The sequence below is a fragment of the Fusarium musae genome, chromosome 3 (genome assembly GCF_019915245.1).
Source record: "Fusarium musae strain F31 chromosome 3, whole genome shotgun sequence".
Taxonomy (NCBI): Eukaryota; Fungi; Ascomycota; class Sordariomycetes; order Hypocreales; family Nectriaceae; genus Fusarium; species Fusarium musae.
In genome coordinates, this window is record NC_058389.1 from 2,896,699 (window position 1) to 2,915,075 (window position 18,377).

The 18,377-nt window shown below is 48.4% G+C and overlaps 6 protein-coding genes across 6 annotated transcripts; 3 read left to right on the top strand and 3 right to left on the bottom strand.

Annotated features, from left to right (window-relative positions):
* Positions 1–2,373: 2,373 nt before the first annotated feature.
* Positions 2,374–3,223, top strand: J7337_004326 (uncharacterized protein; the record flags this gene model as incomplete). The annotated part of the gene is made up of 4 exons (XM_044822021.1): positions 2,374–2,559; positions 2,609–2,644; positions 2,697–3,094; positions 3,142–3,223. 4 exons carry the CDS (start codon positions 2,374–2,376, stop codon positions 3,221–3,223), a joined length of 702 nt encoding a protein of 233 aa, XP_044683354.1.
* A 621-nt stretch (positions 3,224–3,844) lies between these two features.
* J7337_004327 (uncharacterized protein) lies at positions 3,845–5,287 on the top strand (the record flags this gene model as incomplete). The annotated part of the gene is made up of 2 exons (XM_044822022.1): positions 3,845–5,197; positions 5,222–5,287. 2 exons carry the CDS (start codon positions 3,845–3,847, stop codon positions 5,285–5,287), a joined length of 1,419 nt encoding a protein of 472 aa, XP_044683355.1.
* A 387-nt stretch (positions 5,288–5,674) lies between these two features.
* J7337_004328 (uncharacterized protein) lies at positions 5,675–6,989 on the bottom strand (the record flags this gene model as incomplete). Its single annotated transcript, XM_044822023.1, has 2 exons — positions 5,675–6,845; positions 6,898–6,989. The coding sequence occupies 2 exons, from the start codon at positions 6,987–6,989 to the stop codon at positions 5,675–5,677; spliced, it is 1,263 nt and encodes a 420-aa protein (XP_044683356.1).
* An 879-nt stretch (positions 6,990–7,868) lies between these two features.
* On the top strand, positions 7,869–9,021 carry J7337_004329 (uncharacterized protein; the record flags this gene model as incomplete). The annotated part of the gene is made up of 4 exons (XM_044822024.1): positions 7,869–8,102; positions 8,131–8,303; positions 8,353–8,509; positions 8,560–9,021. The coding sequence occupies 4 exons, from the start codon at positions 7,869–7,871 to the stop codon at positions 9,019–9,021; spliced, it is 1,026 nt and encodes a 341-aa protein (XP_044683357.1).
* A 3,305-nt stretch (positions 9,022–12,326) lies between these two features.
* On the bottom strand, positions 12,327–13,112 carry J7337_004330 (uncharacterized protein; the record flags this gene model as incomplete). Its single annotated transcript, XM_044822025.1, has 3 exons — positions 12,327–12,618; positions 12,670–12,779; positions 12,834–13,112. 3 exons carry the CDS (start codon positions 13,110–13,112, stop codon positions 12,327–12,329), a joined length of 681 nt encoding a protein of 226 aa, XP_044683358.1.
* A 2,408-nt stretch (positions 13,113–15,520) lies between these two features.
* J7337_004331 (uncharacterized protein) lies at positions 15,521–16,085 on the bottom strand (the record flags this gene model as incomplete). The annotated part of the gene is made up of 2 exons (XM_044822026.1): positions 15,521–15,816; positions 15,935–16,085. 2 exons carry the CDS (start codon positions 16,083–16,085, stop codon positions 15,521–15,523), a joined length of 447 nt encoding a protein of 148 aa, XP_044683359.1.
* Positions 16,086–18,377: the final 2,292 nt, after the last annotated feature.

Below are 18,377 nucleotides of genomic sequence, written 5' to 3' on the forward strand. Positions count from 1 at the left end.
CACATGCGCCCGTGCTTCTTGGTCCCGATGCTCAGGTCCTCAAATTTCTTCCAGAATTTGTTCCGTACTTCTTCTAGTCAGGAACGGAACGGGCGCTTGCAAACTTTTCTTTCTCAAAGCCTGAACCCTGTTTGTTGTTGAATGAAAAGCAACGGTGCTGAAATATAGACTGCCTAGACTTTAGTTCGAATAATTCGGACATTTGGTTGAGTGGCTAATGCCTTAACGGGTCCATTGACCGTTGAAAGTGGCTGCGTCAATCAACCAAGGGTCTTTTCCTATTGCCGTCTTGGTGCCACGTTACATATTGTTTAGCAGTGAGGTTGATTTACCAAACATCGTCGAGGAAGATACACGTATGCTCCTGTTGTGATAGCCGTGATTAGGAATGCAAACTTATGAGAAACGAACACTGTCAGATAATTGCAGACTATAGTGCATTGAATGATACTTGCTTTTGTTCTGGTATTGAAAACACCAACATAGAGACTCTCAAGGAGCATTGAGCGGGATACCTGGAGTGGGGGGAGGGTCGAGGGAGAGAAACAGCTGTGCAGCGCTCGAAGGCCGAGGACGCCATTCGGATGTTAACCTGCCTGTTCATGGCGCAGGAGCTCCTTAGGTCATTATTTGCATATCTTTCCGGGAATACATGGCGAGCGGATGGCCTTCATCAGCGTCGTAAACCCGGATACGTGTCACTCAATTCTGTTTCACAACCCGTAGGGTAATTCACAAGACATTGCACAAGGTGTGACTTCTTGTGACTGGATTGGCCTTCAGACATACCCTGTCGGCTTTTCAATCAGCCCTTTCACTGAGCTTTGTGAAGATATCGGTTCTTCGCGGGTATGGGAAAACTTCTGGCTCAGCACAATCTTGCGAAGAAACTCATTTGAATCAGAACCAGATATGTAGGGCATTGAAGAAAAGAATCTATCTGGAACAGGCCGTGACATGTTGCAAATCTAGGGTTATATGAAGAGATTCTGTCAAATACCCAGATTTCAGTTCATCCCGGTGACTTCTCCTATGAACGCCAGTCTCCTTGATCGTTTCCAAATAACAACCTGACTGAAGTGCGGTTCTTATGGCGGTCGAGTTGATCACAACTTCTAAGAAGAGCATCAGAAAGCCACATGTCAAGCATCACTACAAAGTTGAATTTGGTATCAGCCCCTGATAGTTGTTGAGGTACAGGGAAGGTTTATTTACCCCTAACCTCCGACTGGCAGACTTTCGGACGGTACAGTGACGCCAAAACAGCATAAGAAAAGCATTTGTAAATGGTATTATAAAACATTGATATTGTTACACCTTTCCAGTGCAGAAAACCAACAACTAGCTCGACATACACACGCTTTAGGCTCCTCATTATATAGTAGCCACCTCACTCATAAGAATCCAGTATTACTCCTTGTTCCGAGGACTGGAAACTGACTCAAACGATCATGTATGTTGTTATCATGCAGAGCAGCGAAGTAACTACTGTCTAGTAACTGTAAAGTCACTGATTTTCACAAGTGCCTTGGATAGCACAGAGGAAGTAATACGAGGCATGTGTTGTTTATCACTCTCAGTGTAAGTCTGTTCCCCATTATTTTATTCTTTCTCTTTCTCCGTTACCGGTGACTTTCGGTAGGATGATAGCTTCAATAAAATGCATGATATAAATCCGAAGTGACTTCTGTACTCTAGCTTCTCATTTCTTTAGGTGGCTCGATACTAATAGATAGGTGTTATGGTTGGTGTAACTCCCGCCTTAATCATGCAAGCTTCTGGCTGCTGGAATGATCAAATATGCGCCATTTTCTCATGTTATACATCCAGTTTGCAGGACATCCATCAGTAACTAGAATATAACACTGTCGGGTTGTTTAAATCTTCGCTCTTATATCTTGATAAAAAAAGCAATATTGGCTATCTTTCTTTTGACTGATGAGGTTGTGTAATTTAAATCACTGTCACTTAAAGAGCCATTAGTAGCTAGGGTAAAAAGATTCATCAGATATGTTATTCTGGTTTAGATATATCAGCATTGTTTAATACTGTATCTTGGAAATGCACATAGTTCAGCAGAGGAAATCAGTGGTGTGCAGGGTAAGCAGCTTGCTTGTCAGGCTACCTAGGTAACTCTCAGTTTCTACTTGTATCTGCCACTAAACTCTCCACTTGATATCGACACAATCATTGGACAACCTAACTTGAGCCCTTCCATTCATGTCCAATCAAGCACAGCAAACCAACAACGATTCAATATCCTACAGACACTTCCTTCGCTACTTTTGCATCTTTGCTGCTCCATTAGTGTTTCTCTTCATATTCAAACCCTTCTCCACCAGGACCGAACCAGAAACGCAGCCAGAAGTCAAGATGTCAGGAAAACTGCCTCTCGTCTTCCCTGCGGCATCCCGCCACACGGCTACTGTTATCTTTGTGCATGGCCTGGGTGACACTGGTCATGGCTGGGCAAGTGCTGTTGAGAACTGGCGCCGACGAGAGAAGCTCAATGAAGTCAAGTTCATTCTGCCTCATGCTCCTGAAATCCCCATCACTGTGGTGAGTTGACCTTTGAGGAGCCTGTTCAAGACTCAACTAACAAGTTTAGAACATGGGAATGAGAATGCCTGGATGGTTTGACGTTGTAAGTTGCTATTTCCTCTGGTGCACTTGATTGGCCACCTAACACGAAGCAGAAACAACTCGGCGGAGATGTTGATAGCTTGGTCCGCAATGAGGATACAGAGGGTATTAAGCGAAGTCAAAAGTACTTCCATGATCTCATCCAAGAGGAGGTCAACTCTGGCATCCCCCCTGAGCGTATTGTCCTTGGAGGTTTCTCCCAGGGAGGCGCCATGTCACTCCTTGCTGGTCTTACCTGCACAAGCAAGCTGGGCGGTATCGTCGGCCTTTCATCATGGCTTCTCCTGTCCAAAACCTTTGCCGACCTTGTCAAGCCCACGGATGCCAACCGCCAGACTCCTGTGATGATGTTCCATGGCGATGCTGACCCTATCGTTCCTTTCCAGCGTGGAAAGCTGAGTGCCGACATGCTCAAGGAGCTTGGCTACGATGTGTCATTCAAGACTTACCCGTGAGTGACCAGTGCCATAATAACAAGTAGATGCTAACTCTCGATAGTGGTATGGGTCACTCTGCTTGCCTGGAGGAGCTTGACGAGGTTGAGGCGTTTCTGAGAAAGCAATTGCCTCCCAAGAACTAAAGTCATATATGGAACAGACCTCACAACGTATAGACTTAAGAACCTTTGGACACAGAACAGTCTCTTGTACGAAATAGAAGACAATAGACAGTCTACCAACCGCCAATGGTTTCCAAAATCCGGATATCACATTATTATGCCACGAGTTTTGAGGGGGCCAATCATATAGACTTCATATGCCGCGTGCTCTATATCTGATATCGCTCATCGATACCTCGTGATGCCAAAAGATCTCCAAATTCTCCGTATGGATGGACGAATGCCCGCCAAATGACGTGCGCTCCACTACTGAGTGGCTCAGAACGCCCTACCGAGTTGCATGATAAGGCCGGGCCACTAAGTGCCCTAACGCCTAGCGCACGCGAACCTTCTATCGGTGGGGAGATGGGCTCGAAACAACAGACCCTTGATCCTGGACCACTTCTTCTCCAACATTCGCCAACCGAAACCTTGGTAGAGTTGATAACCTTGACCGTCACTCGGGAAATCCGAATTGACGCATCAACTTCATTGTTGTGAAGCACACAACTATATCTGAAGTTTTGTCGTTTGTGCGCCTCGAGAAACCAGTCTCACAAACCCGAGCATATCCCGATGATCGACCGCCCAAAGTAAACAAATATGGCCTCCGAAACAACATCGCGTCCAGTGTCGCCGACACCGTCACAGCTACCGCCCGTTCCGGGATCGCCAGTCTATTCTCTTGCATCGACTGCAAACCCGCTATCTCAGTATCATCTGCCTTTGCCGCCTCCCCCACGATCTCCACATGCTGTCCTTACAAAAGCCGACCTAGAGCTCTCTCAGCAAGCTTACTCCGATCTTGTCGCCTCCGCAAAGGGCTACCGACTGGCACTCGCCGCATTATCAACAGCCGCATCGACATTTGGATCAGCACTTGAAGCATGCGCCAGGTTAAAGGAAGCTCGCGCCGAACCCATCGGTCCCTCTGGGACTAATATGACAGCAAGCTTTACAACCAAGGGTTCCTGCACGGCTGATACGCTTATGTCCGCCTCCGGAGTACACTACCTTGTTGCCAATCACCAACAGATCCTCTCTGAGACTGTATACCGATCTTTCGAAGTACCACTGCTCCATGACCTGGACAAGTGGCAGACCGTTATTGACGATGAAGAGGAGACGTATAAACACAAGATCAAGGCACAAAGTAAAGAAATCAAACGACTGGAAAAAGAAGGGATGAAATTGCACAAACAGAGGAGACGGGATGTTGGTCGATTTAGGGCACATTTAGTCGAATTGACGACAAAATTGGATGGCTTAACGACGTTGCATGCCGATCATGCACGGACACTATTGAGGGAGAGTCAAGAGACAAGTGGAAGGATTGTCGAAGCAAGCTGCAGTCTTGTACGTGCAGAAGTGGACATATTTGAAGGTCTAGCGAGGAAAGGCTGGAGCGGAGGCGGTCTGGACGATCTTCTTGAAAAGGGTCAAGACTTATTCGCAACGGAGGAAGATGTTGCGAACTTGGGCAGTGGCGGTAGCGGCGACACGCCCAAACTCTTCTCTATCCTCCCCCCTAAGAGCATACTCGCCGACACAGGATCAGATCCATCCAGGAGTCACGCTAGAGGGGATAGTCTTCTTATGGACACGGAACGGTATCAATCTCTAGCAGCACTGGCATCTGATTCTAGACCCAGTGGCGGCGTTATGAATGACAGCGACAGCGTCTTCTCGACCGACTTCAACAAACCCCGCAATGCACGGCCGTTCTCACCACAGCCTATTCGTCGCACTCCAACAGACGTGACATTTGATTCTCTAGGGGGTAGAGCAGAAGGGCTTGAAAACAGAGAAGACGATTTGAACAAGTCTGAGCTCCTGATGCCTGTTGTGGAAGCTGATGATGCAGGAGCAGAAGAGCAACAGAATGGGGATGGTGGGCATCAAACAGAAAATGTTCAAGAGGAGGAAACAAGAGGTCGGTCAGGATCACCAAGTTCGGTGAGAAAAAGGGCAAATTCACAGCCACTCATCACAGACGCTAGCTCAGCAGCTGCATGGAGCGGTGATGAAGATAGAAGTCCAAGCTGAAACTGATCAAGTGGTGAGAAGGACTTATCCTCGTGTTCGGGGTTCATCTACAAGGGCGTTTATGCGGGCATTTGGGAAATATTCTCTTCACGGAGAGGCAGCAATAGATTTTGCAAGAGTACTTTGCTCTTGATTGATAGTGTACAGAACATTATACGGATTTTCCACCTTCCATCTATTAAGCATGTCCACTAACTCAGACACCGTCCCAATTTCATAACAAGCCTGACGCCATGACCGTTATTACGCCGTGGTCAATGATCAAATTCTTCGTCTCTCGTATATTCTATCACGGCCGCCCGATGATCGTCGTCTTTTAGACATCGACCCCTTTCGTTTGGACGCTGCTTTGAACACCTTTGGCTTCCATCGCCGACCGAACGTCCTCTAGTCGTCCTTGTCGGCATTGAGTACATCGCCGCTGAATAGTCCAAAAGTAGCGTCGAGCCACCAGATAAGCTTCCAGTAGAGACTGGCTTTGCTCCAGTCAAACTCGCCGGTCTCGGTTCGTGGTACTTCGTTACCGATCATGCTACCACCGAACCACTTGACAAAGGGAATAGCATTGACAACCCGTTGCATCATAGTCTGTTGAGGTAGGAGAGCTTGCTCGGCGGGAAGAATCGTAGCGCGACGGGCAGTAGGGATGCGGCGGCAGAAAACGCTGTCGCCATCGCGAACGTCCATGGGTTCAATGCTTGATGTGGTAGCTTGAGGAAGAGGGAAAGGCTCGGTGATCGTAGCAGTGGAAGCGTGAGAGTTGCTGATAGTTCCGGTATCTATGGTAAAGCTAGATGTCTGCGAATGAGGAGGAGAGAGATCGAGGAGCCGGCTGTTAAACGATGTAGGCCCACTGAAGCTCTTGCGACCATTGGCAGTAGGAACAGCAGCAGGCATACTCTGTGAGCGTGAATGGTCTGGGATGACCTCGATATCGGGACAAGCCTCGTCTTTGGCGGGAGGAACACCTCGGTATGGCTCAGCATAAACCAGATGACCCAGTATCCTTTGAGGGCTGGCAAAAGTTGCGGCTTCGGCGGCTTCTCTGCTTTCGAAAGTGACCTTCACCCAGTGCTCTCCGCCATCTGCGTGGTTCACCATCGCTCGCTCATCTGCTGTCAGGTTGCGACGTCGCGTAAAGGCAGGATCACGCAACTCAGATTTGTATCGGCGTTGGCTGACAGGAGGTTCACGAGGGTAATCCTCCAAGATCGCACCGGCAAGGGATTCATAGTGGGAGATAGCAGCGTACTGCTGTGTTGATGATCGGTAGCCGCGAAGGATGAGCTCGACGGGTGTAGAAGTAACAGATCGCTTGACGGGAACATCTTCTTGCATCAAACCACTGCTCTTACGCTGAACAGTTTGAGACGGCGCTGTTGCAGCCTGGTTGGATACCCAGTCGCCAAAGAGCTTGTCTGCAGCAGCTAGTGTAGGATTTTCGCGACTGCGTGCGGGTGTTCCAGTACGCGATCGTGAGCGCCGTGTGGATTTACCGAACGAACCAGACTCGGCGGCGCTGCGACGTGATCGTGCGCTTCCTTGGGGAGCATCTTGTCTTTTTCGCGTTACGTTAGCGTTGATTCAAATGGGCACGGAGGAAAACATACTGGTTGAAATACATGGCATATGGTCGCTTCACCCCATCATCGCCGACGTAACACTCGTCGTCAGGGACATTATGTAGAATGAGAGGAGCCATGATGAAGGCTTTGGTGGGAGAGGGAGCTGACAAACGGTGAGGAGTGGGTGTCGAATAGATGGGCCGTACGGATACCGTAGGAGGTACGAAACCCTAGATGGCGATGTTTGTCTGCACGGAAGGAGTTGAGGTTGCCGATGGTTGGACGAGCCGCCTGTTCACATGCCCAGTAGCAGTTTCTGAAGCTGCCCTGACATCTAATTTTTGGCGGGCTAATCTGGCAGTTGCACAGGCAACCGACCACTAAACGTAGCTGCGTTGGTGCAGTTGTGGAGCTAGTTAGTTTATCCGGCTTCGTGAACTTGAGCTTTGCCAGCTGTAACAGTCAACTCTGAGTGTCAGGTTTTCCAGGCTTTCAACATGTAGTAGGCTTATCATTTGTTCTACGCCCTTTGTTTTCACGCAATTGAATACGCTTTGTCCTGCGTCGTTCTAAGTTCGTGTCGGGTGCTTAGAAGCCAGCTGTGATTGGCTCTTGAACTTTGTTTGTGTCCGTGATTAGAGCTTTTTATTCGTTTGCATAAGTTCACACAGTCGTTATACTAGCTCCAGCTTTTATTAATGACTACGGAGCAGGTACGTTCATAAATCAATTTCTAGCTCGAGTACCGAGTATCATAGCATAAAAGCACAACCATGTCTCAGATCCCTCCACAGTCGGCTACGTAAACAAAATTCCCGTGATGAGCTGATTCAGCATCAAATTCGTCCCACTTCAGCTGGCCTAGATCCACAGATGGATCTGCCAGGGCCGGCCTCTCCCGAGATGGATATTCGGATATACACTTACAGTACATGTAAAAGGAAGATATCTATTCTAAGCAAATGTGGGTTGACCAGTAACTCAAGAGCTGCTACCGAAACTCATCGTTATTCAATATGACCCAACTCCTATCTTTCCGATCATTGATCGGCTTCATCTCTATTGCCGTAGCCATGATTGCCTTGTTTGGTGCTTCACCACTCAAAGCCTTTTCATCGACTCTGCAAAGGGCAGGCTTTGATTGGTACAACTCACAAAAGGATGTGTCATTTCCAGTAAAGACGGATGTAGCAACAAAGGCGCCTGTTTACTTCTTCAGTCATGGTGGTGTGAGTCTACTTGTGTTGAAGGTGCGGATAGCTACTGATAGACTTCAAGCCTGATGTGCAATATAACACAAAGCACCCCGTATATCCTGTCCTTCAACAAATTGGAAAGGAGATAACGCAGAAAGTGAGGCCGAAGGCCGTAGTGGTCTTCTCAGCACATTGGATGGGAGAGGAGCGCGCCATTCATGTCAACAATGCTGTAGATACTCCTCTCATTTATGAGTACGTCACACCACTCCATGCTTCACAAAGTTTACGTTAACAATCTCAGTTTCTACGGATTCCCCGATCACTTTTATAAAGCTCAATATCCGAACAAGGGTAGCCCAGAGCTTGCGAGCAAGATCATGGTCATGCTTTCAGAGGCTGGTATCCAATCCTATGGAATGAAGCGAGGCCTTGATCATGGCGTATTTTCTGGCTTTCATGTTGGTGCGTTTTTCTAAACAACGAATATCCATATGTGAATTTCTAACAGGTTGCAGCCTTCAATCCAGAAACCAATCCACTCAACGTACCACTTGTTCAAGTTTCGCTCTTCAAAAACGAAGATCCTCACGCCCACTACGCTCTCGGACGTGCTATATCTGCACTTCGGGACGAAGGAATAGTTATCATCGGAGCTGGGATGTCAGTACACAACTTACGTGACATGCACCACATGTTCGAGGGTAACACAGAGCCACTCCCATATGTTGTGAGCTTCGACAACGCTCTCAAGGAGGCTGTGGAGGCCGATCCAGCTGTCCGAGAGGAAAAGATGGCGGCGATATGTAAGCGGGGAGATGCGAAACAAGCACACCCTTTCATGGATCACCTCATGCCAGTTTTTATCGCTGCAGGCGCCGCCAGTGAGGACTGGGGAAAGCAGATATGGACTTTACATGAAGGCAGCTTCGGATGGTCGCAGTTTCGGTTCGGCGATGTTCCTTCATCCTGATAAGCATTATTTTGGGGGTAGTGTGTAGCCAAAGTGCAACGACCATGGTTATCGAGGCCTGCTATGACAACACTGAGGAATGGACACATTATGGTGGCATCAGCCATAGCCCAACAAAGTTGAGGTTGGCAAGAGATGTCCAACTTATACCTAACGAAAACAGTTGTGTTATACAGCGTAATTGTCACCCAGTTAAAACTTTTGCTCCTCCGTGAGGCCATCCTCAGGCAGCCACGTCACACCCCAACCCACACCACTTAACAAAATGCATGTTTTCACTGGTGTTTTGGCCTTAGCTAACCACGTTCATACTCATATATAACGAACTACCTTTGAGTCATAAGTATGCAATATCAAGCTGTCAGCAAATTCTATTTCATTGATATACCCGCCCCTTTCACCAGGTTGCCTTTGTTGTAAAACTCGATGCTCGGCAACATCTCGCTCGCAACCCACCTGGCTGTCTGTGTATGAAGAGAGCCGTAACCGAAGGGCTCATGCGTCTTTTCCTTTCTCATTCTGCCAGTACTAATTCCCAGGCTTCCCGTGGCATCGATTAGTGTGTCAGGTGGAGATTCATCTGGGGTATCTCCTCGAGGGAACGAAGAGTATCCCTCACAGAGTGCTTGGAAAACGACCACTTGATCTTGAAGATGAACGTCCACTTGGCCACCGACAGCTGCCTCGTCGTACAAACCCCGACACAGTTTTCTTGATACCTGATCGGCGAACATGTCCCTGTTCTTTGTCTTTTTCGGTATTGATCCAAGCCAGTCATGCCCCCATCTGACCCCAGATGTGGAATGGGCCACAAGCAGTATGTACCACCGTGAATCTAGGTTCGTGTCTTCAACATGCCTGAAATGGACGTCTGCCCCAGAAAAGAGGTCCCCCAGGCCCCTTGTCAGTGATGCCTGGAGTCTCTCGTGAGTGCTGCCAGGTACCACCATGCTGATATCAATAGACTTGATTTCATAGGACTCAGGGTAATTTCGTTGCTCTGGGGTTTTGTACCGCAGAGTTTGGCCAATCTTCAGTGGATGAAACTTGAGACGTATCTGACCTCTCGACTGCGGACCGAGGCTCCATCCACGTCTTTCTAACGCTCTTTCAACACGAATTCCAAATCGCTCCTCCAGTGTTGGTAGGAGAACTTGGTCCAGATATTCAAAACTGAGTGAAAATGAGACATTGGATCCACCAGATATTGAAAGTTCGACTGGTTCCTCAGAATCATTGCCGGCAAATATCAGAAACGGGAGGACAGCTTGCAAAATGAGGAGACTACTCGCAGAACCTGACTCTGCAGATATCTTGATATTGCGTTGATATAGTTCTGTTGGCCCTCGTCGTGGAGCGAATGTTATGGTCTTGGAACCTACACTTAGGCCCTCCACATCTGCATCTGTTATCTCAGCGAGGAACTGAATGCTCGTGACGTGTTGGCTCTTGAGACCTGGGGGATATCAGCTGGTGGCGTTGCAGTGCGTGTTTAGGCATCACTCACCTCCACGTTCTCGATTTCCTCTGACATTCGTGATGGTAACAGCCTGTCCCGTCAAGGCAGCTATTGCTATTGCGACTCTTACAACCTGTCCACCACCCTCTCCTGTTCTTCCGTCTAGTTCCACAGGCTTCATTTTTTCGCCTCTGTTGATACCTGGTGGGTGGGCTTTTGTGGCAAGTTGAACTTGATAGGTCGGAGTCTCGTTGTGGAAGGTCAAATCAGACAGAAGATTTAAAATCTCAATGATGTACCACCATGAAAACAGCGTGAACAACAGTGAAAGAGCATCGGGCAATTGTCTATATATGGTGTAGAAAGTCCTTCACCATGCAGCTGCGACTCACTAATGTGACTCATTGCCGAAGAAGCTAAATATCTTCGTGGATTGACGGGCAGGCAACGAGGTTCTAGCTGACGGTTCAGAGACAGAAAAGGCTATAGATTCTCAACAACTCAAGCGGTCCCTTAAAGGCCAACCTCGAGAATGCACAGCTGAAAGAATGGCTGACAATAGGCGGTCTGCAGTCATGATTAGACCAAGCTGAATCCACGGCCTCTCCGAGGCGGTCTGACACGAGTTGCAGCGTTTCCTCGGGTCCAGTAAAAGGATTCTGAGACGGTTACATATATGAAGAGCCGGGCGCCCAGCTTGGTGATTCCCAGGGTATCTGTTTGCAACAAGCAAACATAAGAGGGCACCCAAGAGAATGCAAAGTGCTGGAGGCAGCTAACCCGGCAGTATGGGGCAGCCGGGCCGAAAAGTCGGACTTTCATGAGTGGCTTCACCAAGTGCGCCATTTGATCTCGTTTACGATTTCCCCTATTTATCCAATTTCTTCATTTTCCAGGCTTCTTTCCGCGCCCTTTCCTTCTCCCGAACTTTTTGTTACGTCGTTTCAGTTTGTGCTACTCAAGTGTTTGAGCACAGGAGACCTCAAGATGCCACTCACACAACATAAAATACACCCCACGGCCCTGGCTCAGCCACAGGGATGATCTCTGCTCTGTTGTCAACTATTGGAGATGATACGTTCTTTGCCATGCCAGACTTTTTTTTACCAAGAGCAGCTGGTGTGGCAGCTTATGGCGACGTTGACCAATTGTCATCATCAATTGGATGATGATCATTATCCCCAATGAAAGGGATGGAAAACGGTCGCAGACAATAAGTTTACACAGCCTGAATCGTTTACGAATTAGTTGCGTAGGCATGGCGAGCTTTCGATATCAAAACCAGAGTCTCAAATATAATTGAACAAGGGGCTGAGAGAAAGTGACATATCATTGCAGCTCCTCGCGTTTCAAATAGACTACCAGACCACCACCACAAGCGACACAAAAGACAAAGAAACAAAGAAACCACCATGCTCAAACAGTCTAGGAGAAAGCCATCCCAAGCCAAGACGATCCCCAGCGAAAGCAAAAAATGCACCCACCTCTTGCCCTATCCTAGTCATTATCATCCATCATAAGCATTGAAGACGTTCAGTCTCTTCCTTGCACTCCTTTTTCATCTTTCATCTATCATGCAACCCGAAGCACCACGCCTGCCTGCGCCGCCCAAAATGGTTCTTTCCTGATTCTTCAAATCGTAACTCAACTGCCAGCAGTGGGGGGTACCTGCCCTTCGATCGACGTTTACGTATAGAAACTGGAAAGACTGCTTGCTACTTGCTTTGGCAGCGGCAGAAGAAAGAGCGAGCGCACTCGGTGTGCCCTCCAGCATCACCTAACGCCATGTTCACTCCCATCCCCTATAGTTGATTTCCCCAAAGGCTGGAGGCCAGAAGGACATGCTTTACTCCTCCATATCTGTGTCATCGGAAATTTCGAGCATCATGTCGTCTTGGAGTGCCATCGAAGAAGTGTCTCGGTCCAGACCAAGAAAGGCGACTCGATCCAAGACGCGGCCAATGTCTCTTTGTCTCCCGTTCATTCCTGGGCCAGTTGTTTCATCGATCCAAGAGTGAAACGCCTCGTCATTAGGTTCCTCATCGTTGTTACCGAGGTCCATTGGTTCATAGGATTCGTTTGGTTCAGCTCTCTCCTGGCTTGGGCCATTATCGACAACCCGCCATCTGTGGTCAACACTATTTCGCCATTAGGCCTGTCACTATTTGGGTGGAAGCACATAGACAAACCTGTCACAGCTTCCTTGGAGGGCATACACTTCAGAGAGTGTGGGCACAGAGCCATCCCTGGCCTGATCATGACTCAACGGGTGGTCCTGTTCGGCAACATCTGGGAGAGTCTGTACTGTCAGTATCCTCTCTGTTGAAGGAAGATGCAGTAACCCATAACTCACCCAGTGTTTGTGGCTCTCATGTTTATCTGCCGTCTTAAAGAAACATGGAGAGGGAGATCGATGACCTTGCTCTTGTGCTCCCAAAAGAGGTCGGGAAACTACCCCATTACCATAGGCAGTGGGACTATCATGGGACACTACTTCGACATTCCCTTCGTCGTACTTGTAGGCAAGGCCACAGTTGACACATACCCATCGACCATTCGCTCTCTCACATGCTTGTGTGCACTTAATGCACATCAGAGCCACGGGCCCGCGAAGCTCGGAACGAGGATCCATGAGGTGACGTATAAAAGCACCCTGAATAGTGAAAGTGAAGTCCCCGAGCTACTGATATCCTCCTTACCTCTTGTGCTGGTGGCTGTACCGGAGGTTGAAAGATGCTACGCAAGACGAAACTTCTAGGGGATGGCGTTCGAGGAGTATCGACGGGGAAGTTAAAGGCGAAATTCTTTCGGCTGCTGGAAAAGAGTTGGAATGATTCGTCAGCCACTCTGTTTCCATGAACAGAGCGATCTAGCAGTTGACAAGAGAGACTGGAAAGGGCTGATTCCAGATGTGATGATACGCGGGGCTCCACACAAGACCACGGTGCTTTTGCGTGCCTCCGCAGATACGCCCAGCTGGTGAATGGAAGTGAAGAAGTGACAGGCCGACGAGGCGAGACGTTACGAATAACGGTCAACAATACGGTCAGTCGTCGAAGTTGATGATGGTGCCGATATCGATGGATGAGGTTTGGAAGGAGTGACGGCAAGAGTCACTTTGTCCAGCTAGCTAGTAAGCTCACGACAGGGGTACAGGCTACTGTACATGTGCTGGCACAAAGAAGAGACAGCACCGATCATCCCGGTAGTCTTCGAATTTTGTTGGAGGATATCCAAAAGTAGTGGATCAACAGAAGAAGCAATCGACACGAAGAAAAAGAAAAGGGAGCATGTTCGTTGGTCGACTGGGAGCGATGGATTTGTCGTGTGTCGAAGCCACCGAGTCTTCAGGCGGCATCCAACCAGACGGCACCTCGAGTTCTTGGTGCAATGGCAGAGGAGCCTAGGCAAGGCAGCCTGGGGGGACCATCGACCGATTGGAGAGTTTCCAAACGAGGTCTCATAAGTGGAAGATGCTTATGGGCGAGGCGCACACACATGTTCTCATTCATAAGAGCATTCCAGGACTTCCTTGATGAATAAACGAAACAAAGATTGAACGAAACAAACTGAAACGAAACGGATGTGAAACAGCACAGAAGGCTGAAGCCACACCTACCGACGTGGACGTGAGATTCGCCAGTGTCATGGTAACGACCTAAATCTGTCACCACTCGACAAGAAAAAGACTGACAAGTGCGGAGCTACAAAGACTCATATTCTGTGGTCAGAATCAAGAATTTCGAAGAGAAAGCACGGCAGTGGACATATGGGACTACTTAACATCTCCTCCCTTGAAGCCACTCTCCTGATCTGCACGCGTCGGCCCCCAGGAACACAGTTTCAGCTGGGAGTCCTCTTCCCCAGCACTGACATTCTCTAGTGTGTGAGACAGACCCTCCATATTTTATGAATTGGGGGTTGATTGTCACCAAACGTCCCTCAGCCTGATTTCCAGCTGTGGATGTTGGTGGCTGGCACCCTGTCAGAGCACATGTTTTGGTGCCAGTGGAGGTCTCAGCAGACGGTATCTTTTTATCGCAAATCTCCAATGACTTAAAGAGCTTTGCAGGCTTTCAAAGTATTAATGCGATAAAACGACTTACGTCAGTGCAGTTGGGGGCTTGAAGGTCTACACAAAAGGGCTTTGTGCTATCGAAGACGACAGTGAGCTGCTTGACTCCGCCAAGGATCTCCAATCTACAGGGGTCACTTCCAACATACACGATGAACGGATGCACAAGATTAAGTTGGCTGAGATGGCCAGGCTTCAGATCAGAGCCAGTGACGAGTGCCACCTCCCACAAGCTACTCATTTAATCAACGGTCATCACGATCAATGCACGTCTCTTCTTCATCACATACCTGGTGAGACATGCACAGCGAAATGCCTTTGAATGATTCGCAGTTGGCTTGGCTGATTCACTAGCCTGTCCACTGGCAAAGAGCGTGATATGCAATGGGGAAATCACTCTCTGTCAAGTGAACAGACAATGGGTGTGAAGCTACGAACTTTCATGCAGTGTATGCACTATTTCTGGGTGCATCGCGCTATTATTTTCTCATGCAGCCAACATCTATTGGGGAAGTGGGATGGTGGATGAAAGACACGACCCTCCGCGGGGGATACACGATTGTGGCTTACACCAAAATTCCACGGCGATCCACCCTCTTGGAGACTACGAGGCCAACATCCGAATGATTAGTCCCGCAATGGCCTTGGTAATCCAGATCAATTGCTTTGATTGATAAATAATAGTCTTGAGAATACTAAGACTTCTATACAATAGACTGGGCCCTGCTGAAATCGAAAAACAATCTGATACTGAAAGCTATTCATGCACAATGTGCACCAACCAGCCAAAAACACCAAAATCATATAGCACCGAGTGTTCCTTCGAGAAACGACAGAAATAGTAATGCGTACGAGATGAGGGGCATGTCAGGTTGAGGCACGAACCAACAGGATAACAAGCCCAAGTGCCATTAGACCCCGTGCCCAACGCCAGACTTTGCACTCTGTTAATTTCGGCCTCTCTTTCACCGTCGTGCTTGTGAAGAGCTGTTATTTTGGCCGCGATAGTCGAGAGTTCTAGGATAGCCAGGACAACTCTGATGGGTGTATTGAGGATATCGCTCATCCCTCTGAGCCTCACTGGCCGAAGTGCTGGAACCAACAGTCCCTGTGAACTGGTTGTCAAATTGCGAGATAGTGTTGGTACCGCGCCTGATACCGTTTTGTTCGGCTTCGTCAGGAGACGTTGCCATTCTAACTCGCTGACCGTTCACGAAGTTGGTTGTTCTTCGTTGAGGGTCATCCATCGAGTGCTGGACCCCTGGCAAATTTACTTGGTATTGATTGCCGGGAGTATCGTTGGATCCCTGGGTGATACGACTATTCGGAATGGATTAGCTGGTGGTCGTTGTCTTTCCAACGATATCACCTCCACATACCTTCCCTGGTAGGCGGGCTGATTTGATGGAGCATAGGTATAGCCCAGTGTGCCTTGACTTGAGGCTTTTTGTGGATACGGTCGGTCCTGATGAGGATAGTACGCTGTTCCAGAGTGTTGATTTTGGGGCAGATGTTGGTGTAGCCCGACATCCTGGGGTGCAGTAGTCTGGCGCTGTGGTTGCGGTGCTTGCCTTGTATGGCTCTGGGTTATATTCGCGCCCGGAGACGAGAACCCACTCGCATCTCTAGTGTAGCGATCTCCCGAAGAGGTCATGGTTATTTGATAAGGATCCTCCAGGGGAAGAGCCAACTGATCGAGAAGATATGAGAGCAGTTAATAGTAAGAGGGGGATGGGTGTATCTGGTAGGTGACAGACTCTTGTGACGAGACTTCTAAACTGGCAAGCATCGCATGGCGGGCATGAAAGGGGTATTAATGCACCAGCTCTCTGTTACGCGGTGAAGGGCTTGTAGCAAGCTTGGGCAGGGTTGATCGGATTACAGAGATGAAACACCTCATGAACCTGGTTTCTTTTGCACAGCATCACTGCTTGTCAAGATCCCGATATTCTTCAGACATCGCTGCTTGGATGAAGGCTGGAAATCGTGCGGTTTGCCAGCGAATTTGCCTAGTAACATCTGCCAGTTTGCGAAGGTTAGCCACGACAACATGTGCTAGGAGAATGAAAGGGGTATTACAGAACATGGTTGATTTACATCAGCCTGAGGCGAAACGAGAGATTGTCGTGGCATGAAAAAACATGGCCAACCCGAGAATGGGAGTCAATTTGCTCGCCTCGGCATTTGGTTCGCTCTTGTTGACTGGGCCTTCTGTCACTAGGCATATACCTGGGCGGAATGTTACTTTCAGAGGCAAAATGCACTTGTTAGATGGATTCTTGGGATGACGACATGTTCGAAATCATCAACGTTGATTACCTACGATGAGAAGGTTCGCATGGTACGCACAAAGGCAGTATGTCAGCGGCAGCGGCTGCTCCTGCGAGAAAAGATGGCCAAGCAGACAACCTATCAAGATTCATCCGTTGTTCAACTAGTATATACGCGTCCCTTGGCTGTGTTTGGTTGGGCCCAGGGCACGCAACAAACGGGTTGGCTTTGGAGGCGACTAATCGAAAAGGACTCTATGGGGATCATTCGGCTTAGACAGAACCCCAAACTTCGACGCAGATGGGCATTCGAATTTTCGATTCTGCTGTATAGTGTCACACAATGCGCATGGGAAGGAGGGAAAAGAACCGCAATTTTACACAGAAGGGAAGACTTGGAAGATTGGTGACGGCTGACGGCAATCATTCTTCTGCCAACGACGTCAAAAGTAGCTGCAGCATGATCGATTCTTTCCTGCTTGCGGAGATTCCTTCGTGGATTTGTGTTTGAATGATATGGAATGGATATTATTCGTACAAGAGAGCAGCATGTTCTCTCGTACTGATTCACTGTCCTCTTAGCCAGCCATACACAAGGAAGAGGGTAAATTGTTCCGCTTGCAACTGCTGGACCTATGACTTTCGCATCTCATGCGGCCACACAAGGAACTTATCGCAGAAGATCTCGGCAACTCCGAAAACTCTAGGAGATTCTGGGGAAAGTAGAGCTAGTAAATGTAACATTCACGGGGATTGGTAACCCCGATGAGGCTGAACGCGATGAGTACCTCAGTATCCGTTGTACAGTCGAGGTTGATTCATCAACACAGCAACCTTACCAATAACAAGGAGGGATATAACATGCAAGATAAGTACCAGTACACAATCACATTGTATTCCTTAATGCTACTAATGACTGCGCTGAGAAGAAGATAAAACCCTGAAGTTGTTCAAAATATGATTACCCCGCTGATTCTCATCCATCCTTGTAACTCAGGGTGGCATCGATGTTGGTTTGCTTAACCAGCTGAACAATGTCAAACATCCACGGTACCCCCATCTTTCACCCCCCCAAAAAAAACTACTGCAAACTAGACTCGCATGTCACAATCGTTGCCGCATGCGCCTTTGGCTATTGTTGATGAGGACACCACAATTCGCTAGTTTGCAGCAGTGTTAGCCATGTTTGGATCCCTTGCATCCCAAATATCTGCATCGTGCGGTTGCATGTCCAATTACGTTGTTGGCTGGGATAAGACGTGGCGTGATATCCTGTGCCTCAGGTACCTCGAAAAGGAAAGAGGACTGAAAGAGAGCAAGCCAGTATTCGGTGAAGTCCACAGTTGAAGCAATGGTCAACAGGATATTGGGCTCCCTGTTTTCGCGTTGGGACTCTGCAAAGATCAGGATCACTTTACTGATGGCAGCATATCAGAGCGCTGTCGAACAAATCGGGCTGTGAACTTACTAGAGGTTCTGCAAAAGGCCTTTTTGGTTGTGGTCCCTCCCCCTGTTCCCTGAATAAGCTACCTTCTGAAGCCACCGGCCGAGA